This window comes from Oncorhynchus clarkii, chromosome 1 (genome assembly GCF_045791955.1).
Source record: "Oncorhynchus clarkii lewisi isolate Uvic-CL-2024 chromosome 1, UVic_Ocla_1.0, whole genome shotgun sequence".
In the NCBI taxonomy this organism is placed as follows: domain Eukaryota; kingdom Metazoa; phylum Chordata; class Actinopteri; order Salmoniformes; family Salmonidae; genus Oncorhynchus; species Oncorhynchus clarkii.
In genome coordinates, this window is record NC_092147.1 from 20,837,911 (window position 1) to 20,853,145 (window position 15,235).

Sequence of the window (15,235 nt, forward strand, 5' to 3'; positions counted from 1 at the left end):
AATAGATAATGTACGTGTCATTTTTTACATTTTACTAGTCAAGTCAGTTAAGAACAAATTCTTATTTTCAATGACGACCTAGGAACAGTGAGTTAACTGCCATGTTCAGGGGCAGAATGACAGATTTTTACCTCGTCAGCTCGGGGATTCAATCTTGCAACCTTTCGGTTGCTAGTCCAACATTCTAACCACTAGGCTATTTGCCACCCCATGTGTGCCATTCAGAGGGTAACTGGGCAATACTACAATACTGCCTTTGAATGGGATATGGTAGTACTGTAGGCGCCATGCACACTGGTTTGAGTGTGGGAACTGTGGGAAGCATTGACGTCAACATGGGCCAGCATCCCTGTGGAAGGCTTTCATCACCTTATAGAGTCCATGCCCAACGAATTGAGGCTGTTCTGATGGCAAAATGGGATGCAACTCAATATTAGGAAGGTGCTCCTAATGTTTTGTACACCTTAATGCGCGTTTTGGATTAAGGCCAGTTCAAGGCATTTTCAGCAGAAGACCACAAGGGGGTTTATTGGTCCTATTTCATTGGCTATATTCGCCTTTCCTTCCCACCTTGAAAGCGGGTACCCTCGCTCTCGTGCATACTGCTGAACAGAGCGTCTCGGGGACTGGTAAAACTTGTTTTGTTACAACCTCTAGACTATTGCCTACCCACTTGTGTTACCGACGGACCGGTGCCTGTGTAACAGACCTTTAACGGAGTTTGTACTGAATGGAATAATATCTCTGGCGTCCAAGTTCTGAATCTGATGCGGTTTTCACAAGTGTGGGATTTGTAACACTGCGCTGGTGTGACATCGTTCGCATGTAAACCGATTGAGCAGGATTGACTCTTGGAAGTGGTCAAAAAATGGACTACTGTTAATTTTTATTCACAATGGGATTAAAACTATTTATTTTCCTCGGTTTATTCTGCGTCACCTCAGGTAGGACACACATTTGCCATTGACCATAATGTATTGTAGATAAAAATGTAAATGACTTGATACACCCATTTTACAACAAAGTATGGTATAGGCTTTCATAAAATGGTATTGTTATTGTCCTGTACATTAGTGTTTATCCTATACATTTTCACTTATTATTCCAAATGGCCGGTTTAAATATCAGCTGGAATTCTGTACACTTTGATGCGCATCTACCTAGCACCTTATAGCCGTTCGGAAACAGGTCACCGAAATGATGCTATGAATTGTGTCCATGCGTACTGTGTTTGTTTCTGTCACTTAAGTTTTAGGTTTCGGGGTTGATCCTGCTCTATGCATCAATGTTTTCGATGAATTGACGCTTGGAGAGGGTTTTGATGGAGTTACTCAAGTCCAGGGCTTCCACAGCGAGTCTCGGGCGTTCCACTTTCAAGGTAAGACGCTCCCATAAAGAAACCTAATAGGCTATGCTATGTGGTATGTTGAAGGCGAGAGGGCAAGAATGGTTAGTTGCAGTTTTTTCCTCATCAGAATGAGACAACAAAACAGCAGGCATTATGAGTTCAAAAACTCATGGCAAGGGAAAAAACGTGTTTCTTTCCATGTATTATTAGATTGACTGTCATGCATGGTGAATGGGTGTTGATGCTTTTGGAAGCTCTCACATAAAAGGAAAACATTCTATTTATACATATTGTCCACAATATAACCTGTTTGTTTGCACAACCATTTATTTTGACATACTTATCCTAGTGTTGTCATTTTCTCTCTGCCCTGGGATGCCACCTGCCCAAAGCAAAGAACAGTGTTCCCATAAGAGAGGGGGACACAGACATGCAAAGAATTATGGAAAGATTGGGCATAATGAGAAGTCAGCAAACAAAACCCCAGGCTCATGGCGATGTTGAATGAGCCACTCTACAGGCCCCAGCCAGACTGGACCTTTAACGGCCACCCTAGGTCTGAGGTCTATGGGTTGTCTAGCCTGAACCTGTTGTTGGCGATTCCAACAGAGTAAATTGCTCTGGATGAGAGAGTCTAGTAAAATGTAATTATGTGCTCTAGTTGTACATCCTACTGCTCTGCCCTTGGACAAGCACCTCTCAGAATATCACATGATACATAGTGTTTCCATGGATAAATTCTCTGGAGAAGAATTTCAACCTGGACAAATTGGCACCTGAAGCAGTAAGCATCCAGATCAATGTATACAAAATAATGAGTTATGGCTTCAAAAGGAACATTTGCCATCTTATAGCACATCATCCTATATAAAAGTAAATAACATTGTTAGAGGAATAACTCATTTCCAAATTCTTCTACGTGTACCTGGTATCTTCTCCTGCCTATCCTTACACATACTTCTCTGTAGCGACGCCAGCACAGTTACTGTATGTATAGTGCAGATGGAGCCCCTCTTCCTCTTTGAAGATAGGGGGACATGATGTCCCGTCCTCTACTCCAACGCTTATGCATTCCACCTAGGCGGGGTTCCACCCGCCCTCTCTCCTTCAGTTTGCCATTAATGTCACACAATGGAAACATGACTCAGACATCCCCATACATTCTTCAGCGTTACCCCTTATTTCATTTAGGATGTCTCTGTTAAGTAAGTCATGCTGGGTGGAGGCGAGGAGCGGAGTGGCAGTCAAACCTGCTGGCCTCTGTGTAGTGTAGTCACTGAGCAGGCTGTCTAGAGTGAGGGGAGCTGTCTGAGTCAGGAGAACATTCCCTAAATGTCAAACAGAAATTACCCAGAACGTGGTTGCCATGTTCTCAGAATATAAGATATTAATGTTCTAGACACGTTTCATGGGAAGATTGCGAGAACATTCCTGTGTTCAGTTTTCTGAGGGTTAGGAGAATATTCCATCAACATCCCACCAAACATACACAGACCACAGTTGCCATGTTCTCAGAACATAAGATATGAATGGTCTAGACACATTTCAAGGGAATGTTGCAAGAACATTTCTGTGTATCAGTTGTCAGCACATCACCTGATGGTCCCAAAGAAACATTCTCCCCAAAATATTTTGTTTCATTACACATTGTTACTGTTGCCGAGCACGTGAAGGACCTGATTAATTTACCTCTGATCTATTCACAGCTCTTTGTCAGTTGGCAATGTTAGGGACACACATGGTGCTTTTAACAGTGCGTTCTGTTGACATACATAATTATATTGCTCAGGTTCATTTAAAGTAATTAATTATTTTTCAGCATGTCTTCAATTGGGATTTGAACTCAGAACCTCTTGGTTCACAGCCTTCCAATCTTTCTGCTACGCCACCATGTCTGTCAGTTATCAGTTAATCTGACTATTTTCTCATTGATTTGATTTTCTTATTTCATCAATTTTAGTGTTGTTGGGGCATTTGACCCTGTTTTAATGTTACTCCTGATTCCCTATGAACAATGAAATAGTTGTTATTGTGTATACTTTTAAACAGAGCTGAGATTTACTTCAAAGTGTGTTTCAAGAAGATGACAGAGAGATGCTCAGCTATATATAAATAATAAATACTCATAAATTATGAGAGGTAGTGGAAATGTCATTTGTGCTCAAGGGGTAATCTTACAGATTCACTTCTTTTAATTAAAACTGATTTTAATTATATCAGTTATGGGTGTTGTATATGTTACCAAATAATGACATTAACATACATTGCTTAGAAAGTGAGAGTAGTGTGACTCCCCATGTGGGTCTCAAACCCAGGCCACCAGCACCAATGAAGAACACCCTAGCCACTCTCCCAATAAGGGATGTCCCTAGACTGTACAGTATGTGCTTATTGGGCCAAAATAGTTAGGTCCTGTCCTGAAGCCAACCCTAACTCCTCTCCCTAGACACTTGTGTAGATATGAAACTGGGTAGATATAAGCAATAGGGCAAATTAACTTTGAAGTAAATCTCAGCTCTGTTAAAAGTACACAAGAAAAACAATTTTATTGATCATAGTGATTCAGGAGTACCATTTAAACAGGGTTATGCCCCACTAACATTATACAACTCAACAAAAAGCCCTAAAATTGCTGAAATAAGTCAGTCAAATCAATGATGAGAAACTGTTCATTATCTGATACAGACATGGTGGGTTAGCAGGATGATCAAACTGCAGTGAACCTAAAGGTTGAGAGTTCAAATCCCAGGGCTGGATATTTTTTATAATAATAATTGTACTAATGAAGATGCACAATATAATAATTGATGTGAAATGTAAGTTGAAAACACTGTTACACTCAAACAATGCTTTTATCTAAACTTGCCAACAAATAAAGAGCGGTTGTTCACCAATCAGCCTTGATGGGCTTGGCAACAGTAACAAGGGGTGATGTGTAATGATGAAACAAACATCTTTGGCGACCATCGGGCAACATCCTGAACACTGATACACAGGAATGTTCTTGCAACATTCCCATGAAACGTGTCTAGAACATTAATATTGAATATTCTGAGAACATGGGAACCAATTCCGGGTAAGTTATGTTTGACATTAAGGGAATGGTCTCTTGGAAACAGTCCTTGCATGTCACTGGAACATTCCTATGAAAACATTAGGTAATGACCTAATGAGACTCTTAAGAGAACGTTCTCTAAAGTTGTTTCATTCTTAAAGTTGTGTGAACGTTTGTTGCTAGCTGGGTGCCTGATTGCCCATGGGGATTGCTGGTATCTCTAGGAGGGGGGAGAAGAAGGATACGTTTCTGTGGACTGGCTTGTATGAACTATGTGTGTGTGTGTTTGTGAGAGAGCTGGGAAGGTGGGGATTACATTTTAGAACTTCTCACCTGCTGCAGATTGCCTTTGAAATGACCTGTCAGCCGTACAGTGAGTGGCAGTACTGTAGATATACAGAGGTAGGCCTCGGACTGATATGATAAAGCTGGAGGAAGAAATGTCCCTGTGCTACATATGAAACAGACGGCCACAACCAGAGCACTGAACTAGGATCAGACTCTGTCCTAACTGATCCTGGAAGAGGAGCCTACCATGGTCAGACAGCAAGCAGCCAATGAGCAGTATCCTATCTACACAGCTGCATGCATGTGAGCCCAGAGACCCACGTGCTGATTTTATGTCATCACCAGTGTCAGAAAGGCATTCGTTCTTGTTGAGTGTTTGAGCACTGAGCAGCACTGCCGGTGAAGTGTTTCTGTGTATCTGGTGGTGGTTATGCTCCTAACTGCAACTGCCCTGGAGGGTAGAGGGATGGAAGAGACTCATTTGTTATACAGCAGCGCTCCCTGTGTGTGTGTGTCAACCAAATAGGAGGCAACTAATGGGCTAATCTCTGGGGCTACAGCCACCAATGCCAGCTACCAAAGCTATTCTGGCAAAAACACTGCATTCCTTTGACTGATTCTGTGGTAGGACTTGTAACAGTAACTTGGAATCCAGGTGTTAGCCCTCTTAGTCCAACCAAATCCTTTATTCCAGAATTGCTTATGGTGGTTGAGTGATATTTGTGTCATCTCCGGGCCACCATAAATAGTGTTTACGCTTAACCTTTTATTTAACTAGGAAAGTCAGTTAAGAGCAAATTATTATTTACAATGATTGCCTAGGAAGAGTAGGTTAACTGCCTTGTTCAGAGGCAGAACAACATATTTTTACCTTGTCAGCTCAGTGATTCAATCTAGCAACCTTTTGGTTACTAGCCCAACGCTCTAACCACCAGGCTACCTGCCGCCACCATAGATTTAGGACTAGTGGCTGACACCAGCTCAAAGACTCTGAATGTCAGACAGCCAGTGGCTGAGTCGATCAGAGAATTTGGGAGAGAGTGCTGCCCCAGCAGTCCTGGAGGTGCCCTTGGCTCGGTTTAGTATTTGTTCCAGTAGAGCGGACACACAGTGGAGGGAGAGACCATCCTCCGAATGCAGATTTCCTGAGCCAGCCGGAGCAGGAGCTGGAGCTGGTATTGGAATATTCAGGGTGTAGGCTAGCCAAAAGGGGGCTACGTGAGGGTTTCGAGTTGCTGTTGAGTTTATTATTAATGTAATCCCCCTAGAGAGAGGTTCTCAAGCCCAACCCTCCCACGCAGATGCCTCAGCCTCAGCACCGATGTTTAAAGCAGAGTGTTTTGAAAAAATGCTATGTCATTTTCTAACTGGCAGTGTTACGCAATGTTGAGTGAGTCATGAATATTTTTATCGTCTACCTGTGGTAGAGCTCTGCTACCTGAGCCGAGCCTGATGGGCCCCAACATTATACATTGGGTAGGGCCTGTTTTCTTCCATCAATAACTAGAATATAGGTAGGGCTCGGGCATCATTAAATTGATCACTAACATTTTGAAGCTGAGCCAGTACAGTTATATCTTACTAAGATCTAAACATGCTGTCAGAAGTGCTTAAACCTCGTCAAATATAAGACAGGAGAGATTATTTCACAGAAATAATAATGTTCCTTGAGTTTTGTCTGGGTTTAGAGTGATGAAAAGTAGTTAACAGCTCACTGCTCTGTCTCGTCATTGAGCAGAGAGGCCCAAGCGGAGCTGTTGCTATGGTTACTCACAGACTCAGAGCCGCCATGAGCAGAATGCATGCAGAGCGAGCCTCCTTTGCACAGGGAGCCAGTGACCAACAGAGAGGAGCGGCTAATAGATTTACGGTCATGGCTAGAAAAAATACAGCTTTTGTCAAATTACCTTCTGATTTGACTTTTCGTAGCAGGTTAAGAGAATTAACGTAGCAGGTTACGTGAATTAGGTTAAGAAAAGGGTTAAGGTTGTTATTGGCTAAACAAATTAACTTTTGACGATAATTTTACAAAAGCTGGAACCCTTCTAGCCACGATTTGTATTTAATAACTGATTTCTGATTTCAGGCAGGCCTGGACTTTAAATTTGACAGGAGGAATCGGGCCTGGGTAGGGTAGGGCCTGAATGTCGCAGGCATGGGTAGGGGTCGGGCTAAAGATTAATGCCCATGCAGAGCTCTAATCTGTGATATATTATTTGTTCTCTAATATGGCTGTTTAGGATTTTGTTTATGTTTGGACTGACTGGTCCCACTTGGTCATTCTGTGCCAGGAATATTTATGCAGCTCACAATAATATCATTTCAAAATAAACAAATACCCTGGGTTAAATAATCTATGGTTCTATTTCAATACCTCAGGTAAAATCACGTTCTCCCTTCTATAGTATCAATTATCACCAGTACAGTTCAATTCAGAAAATTATATTCAAATACAGTATTTCAGTCTTACCACATAACATGGGGTGATCAGTTACTGTTCAATTGAATTTTAGAATGTGCTAAACAAGTGACTTAAGTGAATTTGACTGTGGTATGATCGTCGTGCCAGATCCGGTATCTCAGAAACAGCTGCCTTCCTGGGCTTTTTACACACACAACAGTGTCAAGGGTTTACAGAGAATTGGGCGACAAACAAAACAAAACATCCAGTCATCGGCAGTCCTGTGGGCGAAAACAGTTAGTTGATGAGAGAGGTTCGAATGAGACAAACACAGTAGAGCTGTGGAGAATAGTGTACTTCAAGAAAAGGTCCTCTTGAAAAGATTTCTTCAGATGTCTTCTTTCTTTGCATGTAATGGAAGATGTCGTTCTCTCTGGGTAGGCTCGCCATCCAAGAAGACTCAAACGCCATCAAAAAACCTGCATACTATGGATTCATAAACTGTACTTGGCTCCAAAAGGGGGCTTCGCCCCATACCGCATTGGTAATAAAGCATAATTTGTTCAACCGCAACTTCTGGGGTAGCTAGCTTTAGCTTGGTACCTAGCTAGCACCAATACAACCAGCCTGAAAACAATGACCTGTATAAACTGCAGTCATTTTCATTATTCTTAGCAATGATTTAGGAATCCTTGTGAGTAAGTATTAGCTAGGTTGCCACTTGTTATTCGCCTATTGAAATTGAACTTCAGTTGATGAAAATAAATAGCTAGCCAGCTACTTAACCCTGTTGCCCAAAGCTAACATTATAAGCAGACAGCTAGCTTCATCTGGCTAGTGAGGCTCGACCGTACTGGGTTTTGTGTTGTGAAGCTAGCCACAATAAGGATTAGGCACAATAGTGGAATTTGTGGTTTGCCTTCAAAATAAAAGTATGAATTTTAGAATGGGCTAAATGCCTACCTTCAAACTCAGTACCTCTTTGCTTGACATCATGGGAAAATCAAAATAAATCAGCCAAGACCTCCACAAGTCTGGGTCATCCCTGGGAGCAATTTCCAAATGCCTGAAGGTACCACGTTCATCTGTACAAACAATAGTACGCAAGTATAAACACCATGGGACCATGCAGCCGTCATATCGCTCAGGAAGGAGACGCGTTCTGTCTCCTAGAGATGAAAGTACTTTGGTGCGAAAAGTGCAAATCAATCTCAGAACAACAGCAAAGGACCTTGTGAAGATGCTGGAGGAAACGGGTACAAAAGTATCTATATCCACAGTAAAACGAGTCCTATATTCAACATAATCTGAAAGGCTGCTCAGCAAGGAAGAAACCACTGCTCCAAAACTGCCATTAAAAAAAAATGACTACGGTTTGCAACTGCACATGGGGACAAAGATCATACTTTTTGGAGAAATGTCCTCTGGTCTGATTAAAGAAAAATAGAACTGTTTGGCCATATTGACCATTTATGTTTGGAGGAGAAAGGGCGAGGCTTGCAAGCCAACGAACATCATCCCAACCGTGAAGCACGGGGGTGGCAGCATCATGTTGTGGGGGTGCTTTGCTGCAGGAGGGACTGGTGCACTTCACAAAATAGATGGCATCATGAGGACAGAAAATTGTGGATATATTGGAGCAACATCTCAAGACATCAGTCAGGAAGTTAAAGCTTGGTCACAAATGGTTCTTCCAAATGGACAATGAACACAAGCATATTTCCAAAGTTGTGGCAAAATGGCTTAAGGACAACAAAGTCAAGGTATTGGAGTGGCCATCACAAAGCCCTGACCTCAATCCCATAGAAAATTTGTGGGCAGAACTGAAAAAGCTTTTGCAAGCAAGGAGGCCTACAAACCTGACTCAGTTCCACCAGCTCTGTCGGGAGGAATGGGCCAAAATTCACCCAACTTATTGTGGGAAGCTTGTGGAAGGCTAGCCAAAACGTTTGACCCAAGTTAAACAATTTAAAGGCAATGCTACCAAATACTAATTGAGTGTATGTAAACTTCTGAACCACTGGGAATGTGATGAAAGTAATAACTGAAATAAATCATTTTCTCTACTATTATTCTGACAAAATCTTAAAATAAAGTGGTGATCCTAACTGACCTAAGACAGGGAATTCTTACTAGGATTAAATGTTTTTACTAGGATTGAATATTTGGCTAAGGTGTATGTAAACTTTCGACTTCAACTGTATATGTATGCTATTCTACTGTATTTTAGTTAATGCTACTCCGACATTGTTCAACCTAATATTTATATATTTCTTAATTCCATTCTTTTACTTTTAGATTTGTGTATATTGTTGCGAATTGTTAGATACTACTGCTGGAGCTCGGGACGCAAGCATTTCGCTACACACGCAATAACATCTGCTAAAAATGTGTATGTGAGCAATAAAATTAGATTTGATTTACTCTTCGAGTTCCTTCCCTGACTGCGATCAGAGACTGATCTACCTTGCAGTAAAGATGTTTTCTATTATCCAATGAAATAGTCTCTGCCTTAATCTTTGGATCTAGTTTTCCACATTAATAACAAAGAAATAAATGTACAAATAGAATAAACTGCTATTAAAATGTCTTCTCTATGGTTACACAACATGTGCGTCTCAAAAGTTACCGTGAAATGGCATCTGACTGCCTGCATTAGCTAGTGCTTTGTACGTTTCAATGTGTCACTCAACTAACAAATAACTTTGAACAACGTACCAATAAGTAGACTTTTCTACAATATATTACTAGCACCAAACGCATCCGTTTGATATATTGTTCACTTGGGAATATTATTATTAATGCCACAAAAGTTGCTTAGCAATTAGCATAAGTTACACCATTTACATTCACTAACATATAGAAAAGTTAGCTTTGGCCCGCTAACGTGGCGCTAAATCAATAGCTTCATTAATGAAAATAAAACTCATCAAGTAAATGGTCCACAAATGCATTCAACCACTTCAAGATGTTGCAATGAATAGAGCATCAATTATCAGCGTTTTTCTGAAAATATATGCATGTTTTACTCATTATTTTTGCTTTAGATCATAGGAGAGAATGTGCCATAAATGACGCTTCCTCTACATGGCTTGCTCGACATTGCAACGATTTAACTGTCGAAGGTGGGACCTAAAGGATTTGCGCACTTCTGATTGGGTGATAATCTAATTGGGTTGTTTGTTCACATTTACATAAATATTTCACCCATTGTTTTGACCGGGGTTACACACAGTTGCATTTTGAGAGTGATGACATGAAATGTTGGAGAGGAGTGTTGTAAACCTGACCAGTGTTATTTCAATCAGAACACCGCTGTGATCTTTTACTTGCTGTTTTTGCTTTGTTATGGGTAAAGTCAGGCATCTTCATCATTTGAAACCGGGGCCAAAATGAATTTAAATGTTTCCCAGTGAATTCATATCGTCCTTGAGAGGCTGTTTACATCTCAATAAACTAAGTTATTCCCTGTACAGTATACAGTAAAGAAGTCACTCTGAAAAGACAGGAAGATATGGGAGCAGAAAGGATTGTGAGAGTTAGGTTAATGTACTGTAGGGCAGCTTTTCAAAGGGAGCTTTTAAAGGCACCTGATCTAAATACTAAACATATGAACCATTGATTAGATTGGCAGTATTTATTTTGCAATGGTAGGGAAGCATTCACCGTTGTGCACGGACTTAGAGTTCAGACCGACAAAATAAGGTATTATTACTCAGTGACAGATTAGAGTCAATCCCTATGATGAAGACTATCGCCTGGTATGAAACCATTTAAAGCTGTTTATACTGGATCCTGCAGATAAGATTAGCGTGCCGGCAAGGCTAACACAAGGCTGTGCTTCCCAGGAACACTCTCTGAGACTTTGGACTTCTCACTCTGTCAATGCTTTTCTTGATTCCTGAAAATGTAAATGTTTTCTTATTTTTTTCAGTAATTATCTGTGTGCATTAGTTTTAATGAAACATTGAAAGCGCTGCCGATGTGAATTGATTGGTATTGATTTGGTGGGGGGGCCCTCTTATCAGAGCAGAGTCTCATCCACTCCTTTTTCATGTGGAGGGTTTTTGGGGGGTTTACTGGTAGGGTACTACTGTCTGGTGGTAATCTTATACCATGAGTGAGCAGCACTGATGCAGGGGTCCTATCTCTGTGCTTTAAATGCAGGCTTCTCCATTGACAGCCGTGCTTATCAGTAAGTCCTAGAAAGGGGTCCGGTGAGCCCCACGCTGCCCCTCCCCCACTTGGGCGTCTCCCCATCCACCATGGGGAGGCAGGCTGTGTCCTGGAGAAGAGAAACTACTAACAGATCAAAGGCTGATAGCATTCTGTGGAGCCCTGTGGTGGGGCTTAGTCCCAAGGTCCCTCGGCCCAAACTGCCCCCTAACCATTGTGTCTGGGATTGAGGTATCACTGTGGTCCTCCCCTTTCCTTGCCCAGTCACACTCGCCATGCTTAGGTCTGGCACATGACTGACCAGCACTGCACTCTACCATCTTCGGGATGAAGTCTTTTGCTTGAGTTTAGTTTTGTTTCAAGTCTGACAAATGGCTTATTGTATTTCTGTTGTAGAAAATTCCACGGGATCTGACTGCAATTGTATAATTTTTTCCAAAGGGAAAAAATGCACCAAACCCTTTATGGGTCACTCTATTTGATCTGTAATTGTGATTCAATGAGGCGGTCTACTAAGACACTTCAAAGCAATAATCATTTCCACCAATGTCCTACATTTATTATGAAAAGTGGTCACTTATATTTAATTATTCATTCAGAGGCTTTCTGTTGCTACCATCATAACTGCAAAAAGTGAATCTAGACAAGCCTAAATATATTTTGAGTGATAATTCACTTTTTAAAATAAATCCTCACCAAACTAAAATTATCTAATCTCATTGGCAAAAATGGGGGGGGGGGATTAAAATAAGCACAAGTATCTACCAATGACGTTAGGTAATTTAGCATGGTAATAGACACTAAGTGAATTCTCACAATATAAGATATTTAGGCTTGCTTATATTTCCCTTTTTGCAGTGCAGGTTATTGCTTTAGCAGACTACTCTGGTACATGTCATCACACCATCTGACCCACCTCAGCCAATAACACCTTTAATGATAGTAGCTCTGTTGAGGATGTACCCAAGCACTGTATCTGTCTAGTTGACCTAAAAAACCAGACAACCTTTTTGTTCTGACAGAAATGACTCAAAACATGGCCTTCCCATGGAGTAGCCTAGCCAGGATCAGACAGATGCTAATGCTAGCAGCACACGCTACACTCCTTCTCTGAAGACTGTATAACGTGCTTCTCTCCAGTCACATGCATAGCACATGTCTCTACTCTGTGTGCTCATCCTGCACAGTGCCAGGCTTCATCATGGCCTTTTTAGCATTTTCATATTACATTGTGTTAATTGGCTACTCCCACCAGCTGGAAGTAAAATGTTTATGCGCTGACGAAAAGAGAGGCAGCGATGCTAGCTTAGCTTCCTGTAGCTCTAAAGTGTGCCATGGCATCATGCATGCATCCCCTGGCTGGGAGTGAACCCTTTGATGTGATTTGCTTCTGAGAAACATCATCATTTATTGATGCTTCCATTAAAGTAGCATAGATGTCTGGGTGGAGTTAGGGGGAGAAGGTGGCACACTAGTGGGACTGGAGAACAAAAGACTAGCTACAGAACAGTAGCTACAGACTAGCCAGGCTACACAGAGATCTGAATTTCCACCGCACTTATTCCTTCTTTTTTCTTCTTCTTCAATCCTTCTTCTTCTTATTTCTTCCTTCCATTTTCTTTCTTCTTCAAGCTGAGCTCAAAAGGTGCAGCTCTGAAGCTGCTTGTCGGAGATTGTTCAGCTTCATAGGAGCTGACATCTTTTGTTTGTATTCTCTATAACAGCCAGATGTGTTCTGCTGTAATTTGGATAGTTTCAAGCTGTGTTGAAATACTTATTTTAACTGTCTGTACCAACAACTGAGGCATTTGTGAATCACGCTAACGGGGGTTTGTTTCTCTGTTCTGGCTCTGTTTGGCTTCAGTTGAGACGCATTTACATTTGAGTAATTTAGCAGACACTCTTATCCAGAGCCACGGTGTAACACTGATCGCCCTGTTATTAATCTAAACACTGGTTGAAATCATCCTTCATTTCCAATATGGCACTATGGTTGAACAATCATGAATATCCTTTGTATTCTGCAACAATGATAACCTGTAATGAATAAAAACACATGCAAATGAAATGCCTACGTAAATAATGCTAATGTATTTGAATGCTCAAGTGCTACTACAATATTGCCTTTTTAATGACCAAACTGCCAACCATCCTTTCCCCAGGTTCGTCCAGGGAGGTGAAGGCTCCTGAGGATGTGTCTGAGCGGATGCTCCAGAAGCTGAGGGGCCGGCGGGAGTTCACCGTTGTGGTCACCCTGAAACAGGAGCACTTCAACTCTGGGGTCATCCTATCCATCCACCACTCTGAACAGAGGTATGGCCAGAGCCATTACAAATACGTACTGAATACAATGCTAGAGTCCTCACAATACCCACTGACCACAATGCCAGAGTCCACATAAAACACACTGGTCAGAGAATGAATGGCTCACCTTTGCAGTGAAGTCCATAAAAAAATATGGGATTGTCATCTGTGCGTAAAATGTGTTGAGGGTACATACAGTATTTTTGTAAATCTGTTAGTGCTGCAGGAATCAGATGACAAAACAGACTAAACAATGCTGTACAGAAAAAGCACACAACACTTACACCAACACTTTATTCCTAGTACATCACCAAACTAAACACAAAACTGTGGTGATTGTGAACAGTTAGTTAGTTAGCTAGTATGCTGATCTGTTTTCCAGATTCCAGCCACATAATGTGTTGATTGAACTGTGTATATTAAAGTCAGCGCAGAGTAAAGACCTCATAGCGACGTTAATGACTTTCCCCAGCTCTGATTAGCTGAGCCAGACTGTGTGCAGGATGTGTGTTCACGCTACAGAACCATTGTTTCATTTGGTTTAGAAATGGGTTGTTGGGGGATCTCGGCAGGCAGTGTTACTGGATTTGTGCAGCTGTTATATTGTGCATGGCTGGAGGACAATAACTCATTAGATTCGGTTTGTAGATAAATCCACTCCACCACTACAGTTCTTCTAAATGGCTGTTTTTCTTTTGAATAATGCTTTGAAGTGAGTAGAAGTCTTTTAAGCCAAAGCTGATGAATCTGTATTGGCAACTCTGTCAGTTCTTTCCATTAGTGTCGCTACTTCACATGGGGAATCTCAACGGACTAGACAGAAGGAAGGCAGGGGTTTCCTGGAATACCAATGTACCAATGAGTTTACTCCTCTCACTCACATTACACACATGCATTAGTGTTGTCTCGCTGAAGCTGTCTTTGACAGCCGTTGTGTAGCATTAAGCTTGCACTTCAAGTGATTGGATATTGAAAGGGTTTGCAGATCTACAGAGGAATGTGTCATGATTCTTTGAAACAGGGTGAAGCACTTATAATTTACCATGGGGTGAGTGTGGTGCACAATCCACTTTACTGGAAGGATTCTGATTCAGGGAATGAACAGGAAATGTTCAGCTATCTGTAGAGTTATGGGTGTGGTCTGTCCTCAGTTTTACTGCCTTTTTACCTCTGTTAGTGATGTTGTGGTTGAATTGGGTAGTGTGCACGTGCACTACATGGCCGAAAGTATGTGGACACCCCTTCAAATTGGTGGATTCGGCTACTTCAGCCACAGCCGTTACTGACAGTGACAGGTGTATAATATCGAGCACACAGCCATGCAATCGGCATAGACCAACATTGGCAGTAGAATGGCCTGTACTGAAGACCTCAGTGACTTTCAACTTGGCACCGTCATAGGATGCCACCTTTCCAACAAGTCAGTTCGTCAAATTTCTGTCCTGCTAGAGCTGCCCCGGTCAACTGTAAGTGCCTTTATTGTGAAGTGGAAATGTCTAGGAACAACAACTGCTCAGACGCGAATAGGTAGGCCACACAAGCTCACAGAAGGGGACTGGTGAGTGTTGTAGTGCGTAAAAATGTTCTATCTAATGGGAAATCTTCCCAGAAGAGTGGAGGCTGTTATATCAGCAAAGGGGGGACCAACTCCATATTAAAGCCC

At 41.7% G+C, this 15,235-nt stretch overlaps 1 protein-coding gene across 2 annotated transcripts in view; it reads left to right on the forward strand.

Moving 5' to 3' along the window:
• Positions 1 to 589: 589 nt before the first annotated feature.
• Positions 590 to 15,235, forward strand: part of LOC139415642 (protein kinase C-binding protein NELL2a-like) — a 92,838-nt gene continuing 78,192 nt past the window's right edge. Inside the window, exons 1-3 of one of the 2 annotated variants that reach the window (XM_071163760.1) lie at positions 590 to 944; positions 1,250 to 1,378; positions 13,431 to 13,581. In XM_071163760.1, the coding sequence (XP_071019861.1) occupies positions 896 to 944; positions 1,250 to 1,378; positions 13,431 to 13,581 (329 nt within the window). In that variant the 5' untranslated portion in view covers positions 590 to 895. The remainder of the gene's footprint in view (positions 945 to 1,249; positions 1,379 to 13,430; positions 13,582 to 15,235) is intronic. The other variant, XM_071163765.1, reaches the window with a different exon arrangement.